The 24,371-nt window shown below is 40.2% G+C and overlaps 1 protein-coding gene and 1 long non-coding RNA gene across 4 annotated transcripts in view; one reads left to right on the top strand and one right to left on the bottom strand.

Annotated features, from left to right (window-relative positions):
- Positions 1 to 512: 512 nt before the first annotated feature.
- LOC116057021 lies at positions 513 to 23,536 on the top strand. Its single transcript, XR_004106714.2, has 3 exons — positions 513 to 525; positions 4,479 to 4,482; positions 23,427 to 23,536. It is a non-coding gene; the product is annotated as an uncharacterized LOC116057021 (long non-coding RNA).
- gabrb3 (gamma-aminobutyric acid type A receptor subunit beta3) overlaps positions 13,427 to 24,371 on the bottom strand; it is a 67,510-nt gene continuing 56,565 nt past the window's right edge. The window contains exons 10-11 of one of the 3 annotated variants that reach the window (XM_036006940.1): positions 22,965 to 23,045; positions 21,508 to 21,983 (exon numbers count right to left, since the gene is read on the bottom strand). In XM_036006940.1, coding sequence (XP_035862833.1) covers positions 21,636 to 21,983; positions 22,965 to 23,045 — 429 coding nt within the window. In that variant the 3' untranslated portion in view covers positions 21,508 to 21,635. Of the gene's footprint in view, positions 13,967 to 21,507; positions 21,984 to 22,964; positions 23,046 to 24,371 lie in introns of those variants that run through there. The other 2 variants (XM_031309443.2, XM_036006942.1) reach the window with 2 other exon arrangements.

Here is a 24,371-nt window from a genome sequence, read left to right as displayed (position 1 = left end):
AGCCTTCATCACCAACACTGAATTGACACATTGTGAGCCATATTGGAAACCTAAAGTGTCCCTTATTGTGGTACATTTTCTATGGTATACAATGTTATAGAATGTGAGAAGCCTCTGCAGATGAAAGTAAGGCTGGATAATTACTTTGTCTTTCCTGTCATCAGTCTTATCGGCCTCAATGCCACTCTTAATGACACTTCATATGTCATTATGGCTAATGTAACTATTTGTCATGGAGATGATGGAAGCTTTCCATTTTGAATGTCGGTGTAATGAGTGTAAAATCCATGCTTCTAGTCAGGACTACCAACTATGAGAGGCCGTTGAAGCCATAAATCATTGCCCTCGTACACAGCATGGTAATTTAGCACATACGCTGCTGTACTCTCAATCACACTGTTAAATCTCAAATGCGCTCTTTCATACTTACTCTCCTGAATACAATACAGTTATTTCAGTTATAACAAAACTGTCTCAAAGGGTAATTAAAAATAGAACTAGAACCCTCTCTCCCAGCACGTTTAAGTTTTAGTTTTGCATATTTCTCCACAGTTGGGGAGTGGCGACAGAATTCGGCTGAACCAATCTTTGTATTGCATGTGCAAGAGAAGGATAATGTATTATGTGGTCACATTAACACTGGTGCAACCAAGATCATTTGACATATGAACATTTATGCTACAAATGGCAGTCACACGATGCTTTATGCTAGTGTAGCAAACATTTGAACTAAAGTCTTTTTCTTATTTTTATTTTTATTTACTTATTTAAAGTACTCATGTTATGCTTTTTGGCTTTATCCCTTTTCTTTATTGTGTTATATATCTTTTTTGTGCATGTTTACAAAGTGAAAAAGCCAAAAGTCCCCCCCAAAGGGACTTACCATCTCCAACAGAAAACACTGTTCACAAACTGCTCCAAACAGCTCTATTGTAGTCCAGCCTTTACTTCAGAGACAAACGTGGTCACTTTGGAACACACGTTATAATGCTCGCCTAGCTGCTAGCATGGCACACCCTTATACTCTGCTTCTGACTGGCTAGTAGTCCTTACCTAGGTACTGAGCATGTGCGACTCCCAACAAAGATGGAACAGAAGTGTGATGCCTCACTCTGTAGCTAAAACAGAGAGCTCAACACACAGGGTGAAAAGAGGAGCTGCAGCAATGTGTAGGCACATCTTCAACACCGGTGCACCGGTCCCCATTTGTCGCTCCTGTACTGTAGCACATTCAACCATTATTACATTTACAAAATGACATATAGTGTAAAATGTTTAGCAGCTAGCAGCTAACAGGGTATGTGAATTTCAACAATGGCTAAGTTGCTAATCGCATCTTGCTGTCATGTAAGGGCCCTGTTCATGTTGCACAGACATTTTAATAGCATTTTGAGTCTGTTAAGAGGCACAAAGGCACTCTTTAGCTTATGCACCCATAACTGCCGTTTTAGCTAACGGGAGCTCTGGGCATTAGCTACAGAAGCTCCATGTTGCTAGCACCAATTCGGCTCATGGTTTTTGCTATAGACAGTACTCAAAAAAGTATAGCGATCAAGATTAACGTAAAAATTGCCCGGAGTTCTCCTTTAAAGGCTAACTCTGGAATAACCACAAGTTTAACACAAGAAACCAAATCATTCAGCATGTATTTTCTGGCTTCTCTTGTCTAACACAAAAATGGAGATAAAAAAGGTACCTTGTTCTTCAAATCTTTTGTTCTTGCTAGCTATTGTGCCATTGAGCACTTCTATTACTAAAGCTAGCCTATACTTTGGGAAGTTGACCTCTGGTACATAAAACAGAGACAAACATGGATGTGGATACTTCATAATGCATCCTTAATCTGAGGCGAGTGCAACATAAAAGTCTCGTCCAGCAACAATCTCTGAATAACAGTCAGTGAAAGAACAGAAGTTAACCACACATCCAGAATACTGTTTAGAGGAAGCCTATATAATGTAATAAAAATATCATAAAATGAATTTACATTTATTGGCATAAAGTCATCATAATTAATGTTTCATTTATGAGCCAAAGGGCAAATCCTGCATTCATTTTCCTCTTCCCCCATCCCATCCCTGTGCTCTCCTCTCATCTCCTCCATTCCTCTGCTTCTTCTACCAAGTTATTTCCTGTCAGGTGAGGTGAGAGAGTTTAGGAAAAAACAATATTTTATTTTCTGACATACTTCTCAGAAAAATGAACTCTGGGTCACTCAACATAGTATAATCTCTGTGCTGTGTGGGGTCATGGATAGCTTGCACAAGCCAAAGCATGGCTGGATGAATAAGGATATTAAGGGCAAAGTGTCACACTAAGGAGAGTCCTGGCCCTCAGGGTGTCCACATGTAGTAATCCTTATTACTCAGTGCATGCCAGGAGCCGGCTTACATGCAATGGCAGGATAGAGATTGGGCTGCAAATGTTAAATTCAAAGAACTTTAACATTTTTAACAAACACACAAAAGATTCCAGAAGATTCCAGTAGAATAAAAAAAAGTTTTATCTGAAGTATGTTTTTCCTTGGTAAAAAAAAATCCATAGTTATAATCAGGGTGCGATTTATGAAAAAACAGGGGAGGGGCAAAAACAAAATACTTTCACCCAGGAAACGTCCGTTCGTTCCTCAGGAGTGTTTTAATCCAAATCTGATCTTTTTCCTAAACTTAACGAGTTGTTTTGGTGCCTAAACTTAACGGTCATCGCCGCATGACGCTCACTTCTTCTATCTAAACTCCACTACCACCTGTCATCTGGCGGTGTCTGTAGCCGGCTCACAGTCACCTATAAACAACTGCTGCTACAGAGCTCTGGGACGCCAGCTACTGGCGTCCCAGAGCTCTGTATCTACTAAATACAACCAGCAACTCCTGCTCAGATTTTATCCTTCTATGGCACTGTGTTCACGTTACAGCACTTTACTTAGTTTTAAATACTTCTATTTTAGGTATATAATATATGGTCTATTGTTGAAGTAGCATTGATCACTTTGAGGGAGGGATGCATTTCGTCCCCACCGGGGATAAAAATAATTCAGCAGAGGCAGGGATATGTAGACCAGAAAGGGGGAAATCCCATGCATCCCCCCCGGCAAATCGCACCCTAGTTATAATACTCAGCATTCCTGGGGAGGGATGCCAGTGGCCCACCAGTGACATTCTCTACTATTGGGGGATGTGGAGGCTGGGGTTTCGCTTGAGAGAGACATACAGTGGCTGTGCACTGCAAGTCCTTCATGTGAAGAGACATAGAGCAAGTGAGGCAGCATAGGAAAAAAGTGGAAAAGCAGAAAGCACCTCACGCCTCAAGGATCAAGCTTCTGGCTCTGCTGTTTGTGCAGTCTCAGAGGGAGCACTGTGCCACTGATACAGTAACCTCTATAAAGGCTGGCTTTGACTGGGACACATCTCAGAGGAGAGGGAAGGAGAAAAGGAAGCTCTGCCAGTTGCAGAGCTTACAGTTAGTCACTATGAACATTCATTTATTTCATTTCATTTCATAAAGGGTTTTGAGTTTTCAAATTCAGCTGATCAGGCACTTTTTTTTAGCCTAGGGGGCTTTAATGTCTTTCCAAAAAGGAGAAAACCCTGTGTAGGTGCATTGGAGTGTTGATTTGGGGTGACTGTACAGCAGTGATTTTTTAATCTTTTTGGCTTGTGACCTTAAATGAAACTATGTCTACTTGTGACAGGTTGCATGTGTGTACGGGTCACGATCAGCTCTTACTAAAACATCTCACATACTGTTTTAGCCCACTAAATAGCATGTTAATATGGCATTTTGGACGTAGCCCAGCCCTGCTAGCTAGTTGCCAACTTTGTCTGTGTGCTGTTTGATGCTGGGCTGGTAGTGGACAGTGGGTTAGGGTTAGAAAAAACAGCTGTAAACAAAGGTGATGAGAGCCTGTGAGAGTGAACCAAAACAGTACAGCTGAAACCCTCTGTAGAAGAAGAAGAACTGAGGGGAACTATAGAGCTGGGTGATACTTCTCTCACTGTGAGAAACCTTTTTCATGTTACACATAGTCATTTGTTCCATTAATTATATAAAAATATTGATTATAGCAGCCTTAAATAGAGTTAATATGTTCACTCTCGGCTATAACGCAGTCCACATCCTTGTCATTTTTTATTAAAATAAAAATACATCCTCCAAAAGCCATTCTTTCTCTCCTGCATGCCTCAAGTCTCAACCTGATAATTGACATGTAAATTCTCTTTTCAGATTTCACAAATTGATTCCGAAAGGCCAAGTGGTGCTACAGGAGAACTGCGTGCTTGCAGTATCAGCACGGATATGTGCAGTTATCTCATTAATTTAAAGGGTTTCTGGGCGTCCCGCCAGCTCAGATGAAGTATGCCAAGGTAGTGAAGCTTCATAGAGCTAATGTTATTTAGAGATATTACAATGATCTACAGTATGCTCCATTACATGCAGGGTTAAGGGTGAGTGTTGTACGGGACGACTGGTGCTGGTAGGATGGTTGCAGGGCTTTAAATTCATCCTGTTATCTGGTGTCGTAGGACTGTTTACAGACAGGACAACAAATGTGTGACGTGTCGAGTGGTGTTTGCTCTTTCACACCACAGGAAGTAGGAAGCCTTTCAGTGGGATATCCTATCACAAGTCAGGACTACACCAGGATTACATAAATATGGCCGTAGGCAGGGCAAGCCTCAGCTCAGCAGCTGATGTCAGAGCGAGCTGCCTCTGGGCTACGAGACAAACTAGACCAAAGACAAGCTAGATTAAACACTTGAACTATGTTAGTTGTCTGTTGTTCATTACAACACACGACTGCACATATGACAACTATTATGATGTGTTGTACAACAGGCAGCATGCAATTCTGTTAGTGGCAGTCTTCATGCAACATGAGCATGTCCATGCAGAGTGATGCAGCAGTCTGTGTCTGTGTACTTTATGTATGTATGTATTAGAGTATGGATACCCGAACCGAGCCCGTCGGGACCCGACGGTACCCGACGGTACCTGACGGGCCGGGCCGGGTTCGGACAGATATATAGAAATGATGTTGGGGTTCGGGTCGAGCTCGGTCACATCAGCACGATAACAAACGTACATGTGTCATTAGTATGAGAAACAAATTGAGATTTTAACTGTGTCGAGCTCGGGTTGGGCTCGGACATAAATATCTTAATGCCTGTCGGGCTTGGGCCAGGCTCGGTTACTGCTCTGTCGGACGCGGGCCGGGCTCGGACAGAAAAATGCGGCCTGATCCGCACTCTAGTATATATGCACTATGTTGTGTCGAATTCTTTGTACAGCAGATATTGTTTGTACAGGACAATATTCCTTCGGGACAATAAAAATCTATCTTATTTTATCTTATCTTATTACTACATTTTTTCAAGCTTAAATGTATAGTCTTCTCATCATTAATACAGTAAAGTCAGTCAGACAGTAGTCTCGCAGGGCTGTGGAGGAAGGTCTGGCTACACCACACATACATTCTAGGATAGGAGAATAAAAACGCTCTGGGTTGTTTGCTTTTCTTTGAACCAATCACAATTGTTTTGGGAGGAGCTAAGCTCCAGACGCAGCAATGGTGGCTCTGTAAAATAGTCTCGGGAAGGAACTTGTTCTGGTGGAACATTTGCACCCTGCAAAAGAAAAGGCCACATCCAATATTAAATGAAGTTAACTGTTGACACAATACAGTAACATGAGCTATTTAAATTAGCTGATACATGATTAAACCTCATTGGCTCTTACCAGTGTATCTCCGTGTGTACTTGGTCCACAGCAATCCCACCAATCAGTCCCAAAACGTCCCAGTTAGAGAGGGAATGCATAAACATATTATTTGTAAAACTTTACAATAATTCCCTGAAAGAACCAAGCAGGTCTGCCTTGTTGCATGATCCAAATTTTCATAAAAAAATTGTCAGCGTGGGTAGGTTTGGGTACCGTTTGGATTTTTACGATTCCGATGCCAAACCGGTACTTTTAAAACTATTCCGATTCCTAAACCGATTCTTGAAAAACTGAAAAATGACATCAAAGAAAGGCTCTTTTATGGAGTTTTTTTTAAATTGAAAATTATTTAAATTTAACAATTAACGTTTTAAAGTACTTAAATATATAATAAGTAAACCTAAGTCACCTAATAATAATAATACTAATGTATACTTTATTAATCCCGCAAGGGGAAATTACAATACCTAACACATAACTACAATAATTTAACAAATAACATACACTATTAACAAGTAACAACTAAATAAATGTTGAGTTGGTATGCCAACCAGCTTCAAACTTTAGCAGTTCTTTTGCATAAAAATGACCATATTTGCCTTCTCTGGTGAGATACTACACCCCTCCTGACTTATGGCATGTCCTGCACAGGAGAAAACTCTCTCAGGTGGTGTCCAAGAGGCCTGTACACACAGGTATGAGTTTGAAAGGGCAGACAATACCACCAGGCTACAGGGTCTTGCCCTGAACGATAGACTAGCAGAGCGTAATATGTTGTTTACTAGTGATCACATGCAGTGAATGGTTAATATGCCTTTATGTCCGTTTTGGTGAGCCCAGAGGGAAAATATGGCGTTTTAAAAGTAGCCTACATTTACGATAGCTAGCTAACGGTAAACTACAGAGAAAGTGTGATATTTTTACGTCCGTTTCGGAGCGTGTACAAAAAGCCGTCTATCAGCTGTGATTGTAGAGTGCACGTCGGGGGAGTAGCGCGGACACGCGCTTCACACCGCGAGTCGCGAGCGGGCACGTGCGTAAAAGGGAGAAAGAAGAAAGAGTCTGCCGCTGTCTGAAGCGACAGAGGGAAAATATTTCAGTCGGAACCGAAATGAGGAACCGAAATTTGCGTTCTAATCCGGTCCGAATACTACCGTTTGCGTAGGAACCGGTTCCATAGTGGAACCGGGTTTCGGTACCCAACCCTAAGCGTGGGGCTTGCTTGCTCAAAGTTTGTTGTTTTTGTCACATATAGTCTGTTTTAACTGATGGATTAAAAAAAAACAACACACGAACACACACACACACACAGACCATAGACTGTATATAAGAATGGAGCAGCAGGTCCCGTGTCTCTGGACGGAGACCAGTGAAGTCTCTTTCCCGGTGATGGCTGAGCGTTACTGAGCAGCCTCCAACTGAGCTTGAAGACGTAGATGTGACGTGAGCAACCTGTCTGAAAGTTGGAAGTCTTCTGGTAGCTGTGCCAAGAGAAATCTCAATCATTCCCAATCTAGCAGAGACGGAGAGCGTAGGTATATGTAAGGAGATAACATAGACACAGGCTAATTATTGATCACTAAAATGATAGTTAACATTAGTAATTACACTTAAACAGCTAATGGAAGTCCAAACTGCCTGAGAGCTTCTCCTGTACTATACGGTAATTCCTCTACTATGAGACAGTAAGTCTCGTGGTTATGACCCAATCGTTAGCCTATTTTTATAAAAACGTCTGTTACGGAGCCATAACGTGAGGTACAAGGTAATGGAGCCTTTTATACATTGTCGTGTTTCTTTAGAAATAAACAATGGACAAATAGAGTCTTTAAACGCTTCAGATGTAAAGTTATTCGCTGTCAAAGTGACGTCAAAATGAATGGCAGTCAATGGGATGCTAACGGGGGGTGATGGCTTATTAGCATCAAAATGGCGCCCTAGGAGGTTCGCGGTCCGAGGAGAAGCTTACCCCCTTGACAGAGACCTGTGGGCTCCTTCCTGTTGATTGTAATAATGACTGTATCATTAAAAGCAGGAGAGCAGAATAAGATGCATTGAAAAGCTGAGACGTGCTGTTCAAAGACTGCTGACGGTGCGTGGCCAAGTCCAAAAAGGTTCCACTCTGACGTCTAATCAATTGTTAAAGAAAAGTGGGTTGGACATGTAATGGTCTCACCACCACTTTATTCTAATTTATTATAAACCGATTTAAATTCTACAATATATGATTATGTTTCCTCATCACCGAATTCTGCGTGGAATTCATTAAACATATCTGCAATCACATTCCAGTTCCTAGGTTGGTTACTGACCTTGAACTAATGGTGAGCTTTCTGGAGCACACCAACTGCTTACCCAAGCCCTTTCCAACTCCACGCAGGAAATGGACGGCGACTTGAAAACCACAGATGTTTTCTTGTTGTGCTCTGAATGCTCACAGACACGAACCATGCAAAAATAAATAAAAAAAGACACTTTTGCTGCATTGCACAGTTATGTATTTCACTTCAACTTTAATTTTTCACTATAATGAGCATGTTTTTCATGGTGTGCTGATTTAGGCAGGAAATGTTCACCTTTGATACATCATGCGAGTCTGAATCCTAAATTAATAAAAACAAAACACTGCAGCTGGAAATAAAGTCAAATCATTATTTATGTTAATGTTAAAGATATAGAAATATTCTATTCATTGATAATCTATTTCTGTGTGGAGTAAAATGAATGTGACCATGTTTTATTACAATCAATGAATGCAATCATTAGTTTAAAAAGCTATAATAAATGAATTACTTCAAATTAAATTATACATTTCATAAAATTCAGAGTAGCACTCAGTAGCACAGACTAGCAGCTCTGTGAGGCTGCGCTAAGGCACAGTGAAGCTTTAAATGTTTTTTTTGTGATCAAAAGTTTTTATTAAACAAACAACATAACACACTTACACGCCGGCAGCACAACCAGGACATATGCATATTGATATTCATTTTAAACCATTTCAAAACCTCATAGCTATAGAAATTCACACAGAAGCTGGTGCAATATGAGGCAGGTGTAGAAATGTATTTTAGTTCTAATTCATAACTATACGTATTAAATCAGTTGACATACAGATTTCGCTCAGTATGAACCTTGTTAGTCCTAAAAGGAACTTTAACAGCAGTAACGTGAATTAGCTGGACTTGCGTGAATGCTTTTTTGGACAGACCTTTAAAAATAAGATTGCAGTAGTCCAGCCTACTATATACAGTACAGACACATGAATTTGCTTTTAAGGTCAGGAAGTTTTAGAACATCTATTTACTGATACATGAAATGCACATGTTTAAGTAAGTACACTTTTATTTCTATAGCACCTTTCAAAACCTAGGTTACAAAGGGCTTTACAAAAAAGGTTAAAAGAACAAAAGATGAGTAGGCTACACCACAAACATTACAACAAGCACAAAAACATTTAGTAAACAGATAGGTCTTCAGCTGACCTAAAACCCTAGAGATATGCTAACCTAAGCCCCAGGGGGAGACAGCAAATGTACAGTCCCCTAGGGTTTTCAGTCTTGTATGAGGTACAACTAGCAGGCCATGTTCAGAGGACCTGAAGGGCATAGAGGAGGTTTATGGCATTAGTAGTTCACTAATATAGTATGGACTAAGGTTACTCAAAACATTATAGATGAGTAGGATGATCTTGTAAATTGTATTGGAAGCAAGTGAAGAGGCATCAGAACTGGGATGATGTGAGAGCGATAGGAGGTCTAAGTGAGAAGTCTTGCTGCACAAAATCAGAGCTTCAGCTTTACTGGGATTTAATTGAAGGTTTTTTTGACATCCAGATACTAATCTTGGCCAGACACATAAATTGGAGAGGTCCCCAGGCCTATATAAATATAGCTGTGTATCATCAGTGTAGCAATGATACAACCTAGACCCAATTTGACGGATCAGTTGCCCTACATAGTGAAAATAAAATGGGACTGAGAATTGACCCCTGGGGTACCCCACAAGTTAAAGTAGCACAGGTGGATACCTCATCGTCAAAGGATACAAAAAAACAGATATCCCAACCCATTTTTCCAGATTATCAATTAAACTAGCGTGATCCATTGTCTCAAAGGCTGCAGACAAACCTAAAAGAACTCAAATAGAAATGTCTCCGTGGTCAGTTGTATGAGTATATCATTCTGACACTTAGCAGAGCTGTCTGGGTGCTGTGTTTCTAAAGAAATACTTTTTCCTTTTTTATTTTATTTTAATTTTTTTCAACTAGATGCAAAAGTTGCTTGCAGACCAATTCTTCTAAATTCTTAGAAGAAAGGTAGCTTAGAAATAGGTCTGTAGTTTAATGATATGGGATCAAGGTATGGTTTCTTTAGAAGGGGTTGAACTGCAGCTATTTTAAAGGATTCTGGAACATGGCCTGACTAGAGGGGCTGTTTATAGTTCCAAGCTGATTCAATTGGCCTCTACTGACTCTATGGTACCGCTACTTTACCATATGTAAATTTCATCTGCATAATGACAATAAAACATTTTGCTTTGTGGGAGAATGTAGAGATTAAATAGAGGAGGCCTGAGAATCAATCATTTATGAACTGCACTAATTGTATTTGTTATGACAGAAACTTCTTGGTATCGTGTAAATAGGAATTGGTTTTAACACATTGAACTGAGTTTGCTACAGTCTGTATATCAATGTATGTCTTTAAAAAGCCTTAAATCAGAGCAGTCTCATTGATGTGGTATAGTGAAATGAAGAGGTCATTCTTCTTTACATTGTTTTTAGATGCTTCAGAGTACTTTTTTAAAATGTAAAAAGCACATAGAGGAGATTCACTAAAAGGGATGACATGTGATTAGGAACCATCAGTGCAAGGTTCATGTAGTAAGTTTAAATATTAATTATACAATGTTTGTGACCGCATGGATATGTGATCATGTATGATTTAACCCTGATTCATCTCTGTGGTGCTAAAATATTCATGTACACAGACAGTCTATAGATCAAGACTGTTGAAGGGAGGGTTACAGATTGTTTGAGTTCTTGGGTTTGCTTTTCAGAAAAACATACACATACAGAGAGATCCTTCTCTTTACCCAGCCACCACACAGGGGCTAATAGATATCAAATAAAATGTATTGCAGTAAATCACTAATTATATGACACATTTATTAGAATAAAATTAAATCGAAACCATTTTAGCTCTCCATGCATTACGATGGACTGTATATTGGGGTGCAAATGCAGCAGAACCATCTGGACACACGGCGGCCCAGCTGGTGAGCAGCACAGCCAGCTGAGGTGTGCTAATAAAATCATAAAAGTGATGAGTTCAGCTGGTAAGATGTAACCAGTGTGGCAGTGATGCTGTGAACCTGCTGTACATTTGTCTGAATAATTTATTTTCTTGTCATATTAATGGTGTTCTTGGTAATGAGACGGCCGTGCTACACATCTGCATGGTCCTTTGCATAAATCATATAAGGACATAACATATTTCATTAAAGCTGTAATGGAGTAAATGTAAAGTAATAGTGACATTTTAACAGTGACATTTTTTAAGCCTTGCATTTCTTTGCTTTACTGTGCTGTTATTTTGACCACCTGATGATGCTTTAAGGAGCACTCCAGTGATTTAGTGTTGTACTTCCATAAAGTTGGGGGACTAACAACTGAGAGATTAAAAGAAAGAAAGAAAAGAAAGAAAAGGTAAACAGTCTAAACATATACTGGATTTTTAGATTTTAGTCTCTATTGGTTCAAGCTCCAACAATACTGGATCCTATATTTCCCATGATGCAACATGATAGCATCTGTCATCAGACAGGGACAGTAACACTGTAGGCTTTCTAATCTTGTAAGACACGCCTGGTGCTCAACATGAATGGTAATCAGACTGAACTGATACACAATTTGTCTTATATGCATTTCTGAGTCAAATGTGTTTGATTTCATTATTGATTCTTATTATGATTAGATACACATCTTTTTTGTTTTCACATTCATTGACATGTTAAAAAAACACATTAACCATTATTCACTTCACACTTGTTACCACCAAAGTGGGAGTGAAGTGGATATACTCTAGGTATATTTCCACATTCGGTGTTACATTGCTGAGCTGCAGCAGAGGCAAAGTAACACAAAGAGGGAGTTTTTGTTTTCTTATGAAGTCAGTGTGTGGACAGTTGGGAAAAGTACAGCTCAGGTGGTAGAGTGGTCGCCTATCGGAAGGTTGGTGGTTTGATCCCTGGCCCTGCAGTCCCATGTCCAAGTGTCCTTGGGCAAGACACTGAACCCCGAATTGCTCCCGATGCTGTGCCATCGGTGTGTAAATGTGTGTGAGTGTTTATCTGATGAGCAGGTGGCACCTTGTACAGCAGCCTGGGCCACAGTGTATGAATGTGTGTGAAGGATGAATGGCTGTTCTATGTTAAAGCACTTTGAGTAGTCATTAAGACTAGCGACCAAAAAGACTTTGGATATACATCTGAGCATGTGAGTATTGTTCAAAGACAAACTTGAAAAAAATGTGAGCCTATCTACTTTGACCCATTATTCACAAACTCTAATCAAATTAGAAAGGGGCATTTTAATGTTTTTAATATATTTTGATAATGTATTAAATGTCCAATGTGTGGGAATTTCTCCCATCTAGCGTTGAGATCATATATCAATCAACTCTCTCGCACCACGCGGTTCAAAGTACGTATTACAGCTACGGTAGCCTTCACGCTTTTTTCTGATGACGCCAGTCTCTTGCTCTTTTCAATATCCTTTTTCTTTTTCTGGGCGAAGAAGAAGAAGACTCCTGTTCCTGAAATTTGGATTTTGAATACGTGTGGTCCTCCATGTTTCCTTCTTCAAACTTGCCGGGCTGGGAAGCTACAATACCCATTAGCAGCATTAGCACCTGTGAGTTTATCATATGACAGAGAAAACAAGAAAGGCGGAGCAGTATGTCCTGTATGTCCCTTCCACACACACACACACACACGCACACACGCACACACGCGCACATGCACACGCACACACACACACACACACACACACACACACACACATTGACACATAGACACACACACACACACACACACACACACACACACACACACACACACACACACACACACACACACACACACATAGACACACACACACACACACACACACACACACACACAAAAAGGAGGAGCAGTATGTCCTGTATGTCCCTTACCGGCTAATGTATTTCAAGATGGAGCATGAATGTGGAGCGTCTACCCCAGTTCATGAGAACGCAAATGTAAAATTTCAAGCCAGAAAGAATACTTGGAATTGATGGTGGTGGTAAATATTCATGAAAAAGGACAAGTTTGTGAACGGGCAACACAGATTTAGATAATGAACAACTAAAAACGTTACACACTGGACCTTTAATATATCACATTTATAAAAACCAATCCACAAGACAGTTGCATTACAAATTTCCTAGCAACAGTATAGCTGGCATGATGGACATGATATGTCTCACAAATGTCTAAATATACAACAGCCATGTACTAAACCAGCTATCAAAGCTGCTCACTTTGGATATCTCAATTTAATTCAATAGTTTTATTTCTGCCATGCCCAACATTTGGCCCATTAGATTACAAGACACCACTATTTAACATTTGACGTCTTTCCGTCTCGCATACATAAAGTATGTGGAATAATAATCTGTAGATTTTCTCCCAGGCTTTCTCAAGACAACTGGCTAATTTATATGTTTCACATGTGAACAGCCATCTCAGTCTTTGAGCATCATCCATATTTACTAAATCAATATCTATTTTTATATTACTAAACAAAGCTGTTCACAATAAAAGGACACACTCCATGGATGAATTTAAACCATTCTGAGATAACTGAATTGATATTTGTGAAGGTCAAGTAGAAGAAAAAAGTTTCACACCATTTCACACCATAATGTTTTGACACGTGTTTTTTTTCCACAGGCTTTATTATTTCCAACAATGCTCTACAATGTATCACAGCACATGCAGCAAATGGGCTGCTGCTGCTGTCAATGCCATACGTCTTCGTTGAGCGCTCACACTCGGTTGGTGATGAAGAGCTTCTTTGATGAACCTGGAGATCCAATTTATGTTGGCACCCTTGGCTCCTGGCTGTTGGTCCACCTGCTCCCGGGGGGGGGGTTACTCACACGGCAGCTGCTGTTGTTGCTCCCGCCTCCAGTTTTAATATCGCTCATTAGGGTTAATTATCCTGTGTGAATTTACAGATATTCAAACTGTCTGTCTCATTATGCCCAGAAATGTATCTAATTATCTTCCTCATAGGCCCTGGATTCTTTCCTTTATTGCTTTTATTGCACACACATGCCCTGAGGTTCATTAGGAGCCAATCTAAAGACATGGACGTGAGAAACTAACATGAAAAAAAGCTGTTTGCATTCGAACATTAAAGGGTAAATTTGGCTTCTTTTAAACCTGGACCCTATTTTTCTATGTTTTTGTGTCTAAGTGACTGATGGGAAGAAAGATCTTGAAATTGGTCCAAAACAAGCTACAATGTAAGTTAATGGGCAGTTGCGAACCTTCAATTTACGTCCACTAAAAAATTATTATTCTAAGTGTCTGACAACATTATGGGATGGATCCCTACAGAGATAGACCTTTTAGTTAAAGAGTAAAATCCTTTTAGTTTAACATCAAACAGCCCCGAAATTACCATCACCAAACCCACCAGACTCCATTTAAATAACAATTGTATCATTGTAAAATACACTGCATTTAAAAACATTGTAATTTCTCCTTGCGGGATTAATAAAGTATAAATTATTATTATTATTATTTAAAGTGGAATTGAACAAAATCAAACTATCAAAAGCCGTCTTGGTTCATCTTTCCACTGTTCCAACAATCACCACTCTGGTTTGGTTGAAATAAACACATAAATTACTGATGTGAAAATATGCTGGCTCTATACACGCTAAAAGTACTGATTATTTAGAGTATGGTGAGTGTGGCCATAGCGCTTTTGGAGATGTTTCTGGTTAAAGCAACACTAGAGAACTTTTCCTCTTCAGTCCCCCTACAGGTTGGAAGCGGAATTGTCTCATTATGTCTCATTAGAACTACAGATCCGCTACCCGATCTGGCAAACTTGAATAGTGCGGTTATAGCTGATAGAGACCCGCAAAGCGAATGCAGAAGTTACGAGTTGATGAACCACTGAAACGATTTTGGAAACATTATTTTAAGTTAGTAAGTAAGTAAGTTCTAGTGTTGCTTTAAACAAAAAGGATTTTACTCTTTAAAGTGACTATATGTAACTTTCAGTCTGTGTTGATTCTATTCTTTGGACTAAAGCGGTAGTGTTTTTACCACACCTGCTGTTGTAAAAATTTCCAGGATAATCGCCGGCGCCGGATGTCTTTCACCTTCGGCTCTCTGTGTGTTGCCATTGTCTAACTACGTTCTCTTCGGGGAAAAAACAATAACCTTCGAGCTAGCAAGCTACACGTTGAAAATGGCAAGTTTTAAAGAAAAATTTGGATCATGCAACCAGGCAGGTCTGCTTGGTTCTTTTGGGGAATGATTATAAAGATTTACAAAGAATATGTTTACGACATTTCCTCTCTAACCGTAACGTTTTGGGACTGATTGGTTGGATTACTGTGGATGAAGTACACACAGCGATACACTGGTAAGAGCACATTATGTTCAACCATGTATCAGCTAATTTAAATAGCTCACGTTACTGTATTGTGTCAACAGTTAACTTCATTCAATATTGTATGTGGTGGGTTTTTTTTGCGGGGTGCAAATGTTCCACCAGAACAAGTTCCTTCCTGAGGCTATTTAGCAGAGCCAGCATCGCTGTGCAGCCCAAGATGATTCTGATTGGTTTAAAGAAATGCAAACAACCCAGAGTTTTTTTCTCCTATGTGGAGGAGCCAGACCTTTACTTCACAGCGCTGTGGGGATAGGTCTGGCAATGCGAGACTACCCGAAGTACATATTCAGTAACTATTAAAGGATATGTTGACATTTTTCAAGTCTATCTTAAAACAATACTCACATGCCCATATGTACATTAAAACAGATGTTTTTTGCAATTTTTCCATACAGGCCTGAAAAGAGACCCCCCTGCTAGCACCATGCCAGTGTAAGTTATAGGGGACAACATCCACAGTCCTCGTTCTCTCTGTGTGCAAAAAGGCTCATTTTAAAGTTTAACGAGAGTTAATATGAGGTGACATTTACACTACTTTGTTTTCATTTTTAAACGGCATGACACAGGAGTTTAAGCTCCGTAGCAGAACTAATCTCTGTCTATATGAACTTGTCCGACATGACCATTCGCATACACTGGGCATTCGCATGCACACAAAGTCAGAAGCACCTTTTTTTTAATGTAAAATATGATTGTATATTGTAGTATTATGAAATAATGGGGACTGCTACATATACAATACCCCTGTTTCATTCAATCTCTATCAGTCATTACATTGATATCATCATCTCATCTGTCACCAGAACAAAGCCATTCAATCAGAGAGCAGGGTACCGGAGGTCGCAGCATTCAGATTTCATGGTAATGTAAGAGAGAGAGTGAGCGAGAAAGTCCTAAAATGCGGCTTAGCACACAGAGAAACACACACCTGCTCTTCATTTATCTTCATTTAAATGTGCAACTATAAACCAGATGTAATTTGCTAGTTGAATTATCGCAACTCCAGCGTATCACACAGCCGAGTTCTCCAATCCATTCATCCCACACTACAACAGTTCCAACATTAACACGAGCAAGGGGTGGGGATGGGGTGGGGTGGGTACAAATAGGCATAGTGGCAGAAATCAGATTAGAAAGACAGTTTGTTGAAATATAATACAGCAGAGAGAGAATGAATGCAGATGACTGATAAATGATTAATCAATGGTTACTGTTGTGTTGCAGTTTATGAAAATTGCTCATTCGAGAGCGCTGTGCCATGACCCCACTGGTGATGTGTACACATGCACAATAAAACAGGTATCATATTATCTCTGTTATGGTTGTTTCAGTCCTGTTTCTGCTGACACAGTCCCACAAGAAAATTGCCTCTTCTGGCTGGCTCATGATATCCACTGCTGCGGAAGATGTAATTTATGCTTTGATTTTATTTGGCTGTAACAGTAAATACACATGATATACTGTATGAAAGGTGGGAACAAATTCTGGGTTATATATTTGAGTATATGTTTTGGGTTGTAAAGTATATTTGAGATGTTACAGCCTGTTCAAGTGGATTTTAGCCATAGCAATGTTGGTCGGTGCACTTTCGTCCAACTCTTTGATGGATTGTTGGGAATATTTGTACAGACATGTATGGTCCCCTGAGGATGAAATATATAGTTACTTTGGTGATCCCGATTTTTCCTCTAGCGCAGGGCTTCTCAAAGTCCGGACCAAGGTCCATAACTGACCAAACAGAAAGTCAATTGGGACCCAGCCCATACCTTGTGTAATGAATACAATACATTATGAAGTGTAACATTTTCTGTGTATGTTAAAATAAAGTTCTATTGATCAATTAATTGTTAGTGACGTTGGGTCAGTTTTGGCAAGTTACTGCAGGTTCAAAAGAAGGATTTTGTTTGTTAAGGACCCACAGATCATGTCTCTGGGGGCACTTAAAAAAATGTGGTCATGTGTCCCAGTGTGCACAGTATGCCCAATGTGCCCACTGTGGGCTGCCCACTCAGGGCCCATTTTTCTGCCCCCAAATGGGCATGTTTGCTACTTAGGCTTTCCCCAAACGTTCAAAACAAATAACCTTTAGAGAACCTCCAGGGAACATTCTCTGAAGGTTCTGTAAAGTTTCTCTTAATGTCTTTTAAAAAACAGTTCTTTAAAGAGGTTTTTTTAATGTTCCATGAAGGTTAAAAAAAACCCTTTAGGCCTAGAGAACCTTTAGGGAACGTTCTCTGATGGTTTCTTGTTAGCTGGGACCTCACAGAGCTGCTAGTGAGCTGTGGGCTCTTAAAGTACATGTAGTACATGTAGTACACTGTGTACACTATGTAGGGACTTGTGTAGCGTGTAAATTATGACAGGGTAGTGTCGTCAAATTGTGCACGGACGTTACTGCGCACGGACGTTATGCACTGACCGGAAATGACTCTTGTTCTTCTTTTGAATGGTAAATTACAGCTGGGCGCAGCATTACCGCCACCTATTGTCGCCTGACAAAATTAATTAAATTAATTGTCTCACTATCCGACTACAGTATAGTGGTACTTATATGTTACATTTGTATAGTTATGCTTAGATGTTTGTTTTTTCATAAGATGCTTTTTATTAATATTGTGGTATCCACAATGTCACGCCCAGCTCCCGCTCCTTGGTCAGGTTTTTTAGTTTGCTTTCACATTCACCATATTTTGCTCACTCCCTGTTTTATTTTGATACTCACCGTTTGTTTCTGTTGCAGGTAACTTTTCTTTCGGTCCTTGTCTGCCTTCCCGCCTTGTGTGATCACGTGCCCCACCCTAATGTCCTGCACCTGTGTCTAATTGTTTCCCACACATGAGGGAGGAGTACCCTCGTGTCTTGCGTTTTCCCCCGTGTTCCCAGTGTTTGTTCTGACCATTCTGCCTGTTTTTTGACCCAGCCTCTGCTGAGTTTTCTTGGATACTGTTCCCAGATTTACCTTTTCTACGGCTGCCTTACTGTGTGTCTGAGTTCTGCATTCTGAGTCTCCTGTTTGCACCCAGTCTGACATACAGCATTTTTTGGTTAATTCTTTAAAGGTTTGATGTATCCTTATAAGGGGAATCAGATATTTTTGCTAATTTTTGTATTTATGTATCAATATTACTTCTTCCCTCTTCATAAGAAGCCATGGAACTTGAGTTAAGATTTTTAACTATAATATATTTCCAAGGTTAAGAATGAAACTTTCCAGCTCAACATGGCTTTAAGTTTCAAACACATTTATGCACATTGTAAAGTATTTATTTATGTATCATTAAATTATTATAGCTATGCTTTACTGTGTTATTAATCATTATCTGTTTTTATGCCACTCTGATCCGTATAGACAAACTTCAAGTCAAGGAGCGGAGTTCCTGTCCCGGTTAAAACAAAAGACTTTCACCCAGGAAACGCGTGTTCGTGTCACGGGAGTGTTTTAATCCAAACCACAATCTTTATCTTATCTTAACTAGTCGTATTGGTGCCTAAACTTAACTGCCGTCGCTGTATGGCGCTCACTTTTTGTCGGCTAAACTCAACTGCCCCTGACAGGACAGTCACCTCGCGGTACCCTGTACCCGGCTAATAGCCACTTTTGGTCGGCTAAACTCAACTGAAACGGCTGGAATGTCGCGGTGCTCTGTAGCCGGCTCCCAGTAACCGTCGGCTAAAGTTAACTGTAAAGACCCCTAAACTTAACTGTCATGTGCCCGGTTGTCACGTGAACAGCCAGCGGTCGCCTGATTTCGTAGGATATCATATAAACCTGTTCGTGAGAATGTGTTGTACGATTTTATGTGACAAACAAAATTGATTGATTGATGATATCTGCTTACAACTACAATTATAATGTGTCATAAGCAATACTTTAGAGTTAATTCACTGCTTATCAATGCTAAATAGAGGTGGTTGAAGGATTGTCAAGTCCAACCTGTACTCTTTTGTATACGACACACAGCAGACATGTATATCTGCAGAGTAAAGGCAGTTACAAACGTACTAAACAACAATTTTAAAGTAGCCGAGTGGACTTGTGACAGGTGGTGTCACGCCTACGCGCTGCGAGTCGCTCAACCAGGCAGTGCAGATGGTGCGTTGGGAGCTGTGTATGGCAACAGTTGTTGCTAGGGAGATACTACTTACCCCCCCCCCCCAATTAGTTCTTCACTTATATAGAATTTCACATGATTTACTTACTTCTTTAGGGAAAAAAATGGAAATAATCACAAGCTGTGATATTGTGTTTTATATTTACAACACAAATGGGAAACGATAATGTTGTGTAAAGACTAACAAAACAAAACAGCGAGGCCAGAAATCACTGAGCAAAACACTGCTGACAACAGAGGCATGTAATTAATGTACATTAAATGTTTGAGAAATCTGGATGTGAAGGTTGGTCGAAATTTGACATAAGATGTGTGCAAAAATGAGTCTGTGCTCGGTCCCCGGTACAACATGCATTTAAAGAAAAAAAGCAAGTCGCCATGTGAATTATGCTGTATTGAATACGTGTTTCACAAAACCAATAAAAATGTGTGACAGCAGTCCTGACAGCACAGTGACAAAAGAGTGAAATAGTGTAAACTGATCAGATATTGTACATGTTCTCTGTAAAAGTCTGGGAACCTTTTTTTTTTGTCACACATACCCACTTGTTGTTGGCTACATGGCATTCTTTTTGAAAAGTGAAAATCAATAGCAAAGGGGTAACTGTAAATGTTAAAGAAATGGTTCCAAATTTTGAGAAATACTCTCATTCGAGTTCTCGTTGAGCAATATGAGAAGATTGATACCACTGTCATGTCTGGGTGCTAAATATGAAGCTACAACCAGCAGCCAGTTAGCCTAGCTTAGCATAAAGACTGTAAACAAAGGAAAACAGCTAGCCTGGCTCTGTGCAAAGCTATCAGAATTCCCCTACCAGCACCAAAAAGCTCACTATTAAGCATGTAAAGTCAGGTTTGTTTAATCTGTACACATACAGAAATGTTGTGGAAATCAATGTGTGAAGAGAAATAGGAACAGCACATTTTACATTTCTGTTCATGTATGGATTAAACAAATGGGATTAAACGTTTATTAGTGAGCTTTAGATGTGATAGGCGGCTAATTCATCTTTGACTTTCACTCTTTCCCCGTTTCCAGTCTTTATGCTAAGCTAACTGTACTATAGTGGTACTGATCTTGTCATCTAAATCTCGGCAAGAAAGCAAATTAGCAAGCTTTCTAAAATGCCAAAATATGTCAATAATGGCAGTGAATGACATAATGACAATTTTATAAAATGCTGGTATGGATTCCATCAGCCACTCTCTTGTTAATAAAACTGGGCTTTGAAATCTAAGTTATTATTATATTAATTATCTTTAAAACAGTATTAACCCCCTGTTAATCCTACGAGCGAGGTCACAGCAGTTTCACTTCAAAACAACCAGTGAACAGTCGGTGGCATCAACTCTGAGGCAAATTAAAGAAATAGTTTAAGATTTTAGGAAATATGCTTAGTGGTTTTCCCCTGCTTCCAGTCTTCATGCTAAGCTAACTGGCTGCTGGCGATAGCTTCATATTTAGCGTACGTACACGAGAGTGGTATCACTCTTTTCATCTCACTCTCGGCAAGAAAAGGATTTCCCAAAACACTGAACAATTCCTGTAAGTCTGGTTTCATTGCAAATCATTTCCGGATCATAAACTCAGAGTGTGGTCTGTGTTTACATGAGCGTTATTTGTCCATGTGCAGATTGACAAGACAACTGTAATATTATTATGAATCTTTATCAGCTGTCTTGTCATTAGCAATACGTTGTATTACAGCCACCACATTTAATACTGAAATTCTGGGTGCGTTTGTAATAACTGACCTAAAGCAGTGTAAATACACTTTTTGATATACAACACGGCACAGAGTCTGCGCCTCACCCCACGAGATCCAATGTCCCAGCTCTTCACAGGAGTCAGAGCAGAGAGTACTTTACAGTTCATCAAAGTCTTTGTAAAATACAAGTTCTGTAGATAATTCCTTGTGACATATGTGTGCATACACATTCCTGTGTGCATAAACGGATGCACACTCTGAGTCTGCACGCGCTGTGATAAAAAAAAAGAAAAGGTTTTCACCGCATTATGTTCTTCACATAAAGAAGTCAGAAATGACACAGAGACAGACAGTGGTTTAAAAAACATGAGTGCATTAATTGACATAGTAAAGCCAGTAGATTACGTTGAAGAGAGAGAAGCTGAAGGGGAATATTATCCGTGACCATCTGTCGATGGTGTTCACATCGGTGAGGTCTGGGATTTTGATTTTGAGCTGCGAGGATCGCCTCCGCAGACGGCTTTTCTTTCCGTGCGCGTTCCTGTCCGTGCTGAGGCGGCCCGACTCTCGCGGCCCGCTCGGCTTCCTGTACTGGACCCCCGAGTTGTCGAACGCCATGGAGGATGAGTTGCGGGTCTCGCTCACCGTGGTTGTGATCTCATTCCCTCCCACCTCGTTGTGGATCTCCAAGGTTGTCAGCAAAATGTTCCCCTGGGAGTCGACCTAGGCACAGAGAGACAGCAGCGGTGTTAAAAATGGGCTGCAGGGCTGAGGCCTGGGTGACTGATGACACATGTGCAGCATGTGTCAGGCCCCGGGGCCGCCGTCTTCCAGCAGGCTGACAGATTACAGCTGGGGAAACGGAGAGCGGCCTTCAAAAGCAGCTTTCCTGTCCCAAAGTTAAATCACTTCTCTCAAATCAGCTCAAGGTTGGGCTGGATGGCTCTAATATTAATGTCATGACAACTACTGCTCCCCAACATAAAAACATTCATAAATCATTCAGACCTATGTGGCAAAAATAGAGGCACAATATGTACACAGTCATATAACAAAAATGTGGTTACAAGACATGAGAGGAGGTGACAAGGTGAATATTTGTTTTCTTACTCTGTCAACGTCGGTTCAAACAAGTGACAGAAACTGGTCTTATTCCATCAATAGAGCTGCAAAGATTTATCGATTAATCGATCAGTTGTCCACTATGAAATTAATCACCATTAATCACTATTTTGATAAGTCATTTGTTTATGAAAAAAAGTAAAAGATTCTCTGATGTCAGCTTGTTAAATGTGAATATGTTCTAGTTTCTTCTCCCCTCTGTGCCAGTAAACTGAATATCTTTGAGTTGTGGACAGAACAAGACATTTTAGGACGTTTATCTTGGGCCTTGGGAAACGCTGATCGCCATATTTTACCATTTTCTGACAGTATCAACGAAAGAACTAATGGATTAATCGAGAAAATAATCGGCAGATTAATCGACAATGAAAATAATGGTGAGTTGCAGCCCTAATGTTGTGTGTTATATGATTTGTCTATGTTCATCATAGAGTGGCTTGCATTAACTGTACATGATATCAGGGCCACAAACGCAAAGACAATAAAACACAGTAAAACACCACAGAGGAGAAGGGGATGTAATGTTTCAGTTTCAGTGGAGGTTTCACAGATGTGACACAACAGGCAGTGACAGACACTCACCCTCGGTGAGTGACAGCATCCTTGTACCTGATTGGATAGTTTAACAGACGAAGACTTGCAATTGCCTCCTTCCAGAAGGGACTAGCCAGGAGAAACACAAACAGAAACCCCCTTTTGTCTGAGCATTGGTCAGGTGTTAGCTAGCCTCACAATCAGGAGGCTGAGAATCCCAGCGGGCACAAACGCATCAGAGAGGACGATGGGAGACACAGGAAGTTGTTTGACTGTATGGACCGGATAAGTCCAGTGTTGACAATTCATTACATATAATTATACTATGGATATGGACGTAACAACAACAGTTATCTACCAGGGGTGTCACGATTCTCAAAATCCACAATTCGATTTGACTTTCGATTTTAAGGTTCCGATTCAATTTCTGATTTAAACATTTTCTTTTCAGGACTACTAAGGGGACTTTTGGTTTAAACTAACAGTTAGGGTTTTTCAAAATGACTGAAGCGCAATTGAAAGCACCATTAGTTTAACAAGGTGCACATAAACGCACCATGGAGTCCCCTCGGAGCCCACATGCTTTACCTTCATTTTTGTTTCCATAACTCACTCACTGGAAGGCAAAATGTTGCCTTTTTTCAGTTCTGTTGTTTCTCTGTTATCTCCGCCACTGGCAGTGGCCATGGTGTCTGGGAAAGAGCAGCTGCAGGCTACCGCTAAGCTAACGTTACCCTGTGTCTTTAGCTGCATGATACCGGCCGTTAAAGTGACTATATGTAACTTTTCTGAAACTGTGTAATTTTTCATCTGATGATCATAAATGACCTGTAACAGCAAACGAGACCAACAGTGAAAAGAACGCTAGTTTTATATAATTTTTATTAATGCCTTTGCCCAGGTCCAATTTTTCCCGCAAAATCACAGAATGATTTACGGCAGGTAGACGACGCTACAGAGCACACATTCTGAAGGGTCACAGATTTCTTTGTAACACCAGGAAAGCCTGTGTTAGTGTATCCAGCCAGGTAAAAGGTAGCAGGAGATTTCTTTAAATAGGCCTAATTGTATTTTAATGTTATGTTAGAAGTAATCTGTTGTAGTTATGACTGATACTGGGGCAGGACCATCACAGGAAAGAAGGGAATTAAAAGAAGAATAACTGAAAGCTCAAAGGGAAAGTGAAAGATGACGGGTGATAACGCGAGTCACGCTCGGTCGGGCTTTTAACAGATGGAGACAATTACAGGATTGTAAATGATTCAAAAACGTCCCTGAATTGGCCCTCAGGTATGTAATAAATCTATTTCATTCATAAAATAACTTTAGATGGCATGATGTGGTTGTACGTTAGTAGCCAACATTGAATTAAAAAGGCAGCACAGCGGCTCAGTGGTTAGCACTTCTGCCTCACAGCAAGAAGGTTCTGGGTTTGAACCCAGGTAGTCTCAGGCC

The sequence above is a fragment of the Sander lucioperca genome, chromosome 11 (genome assembly GCF_008315115.2).
Source record: "Sander lucioperca isolate FBNREF2018 chromosome 11, SLUC_FBN_1.2, whole genome shotgun sequence".
NCBI lineage: Eukaryota > Metazoa > Chordata > Actinopteri > Perciformes > Percidae > Sander > Sander lucioperca.
The sequence above is the reverse complement of the archived record's forward strand: the minus strand, read 5'-3'. Positions and strand labels throughout refer to the sequence as shown.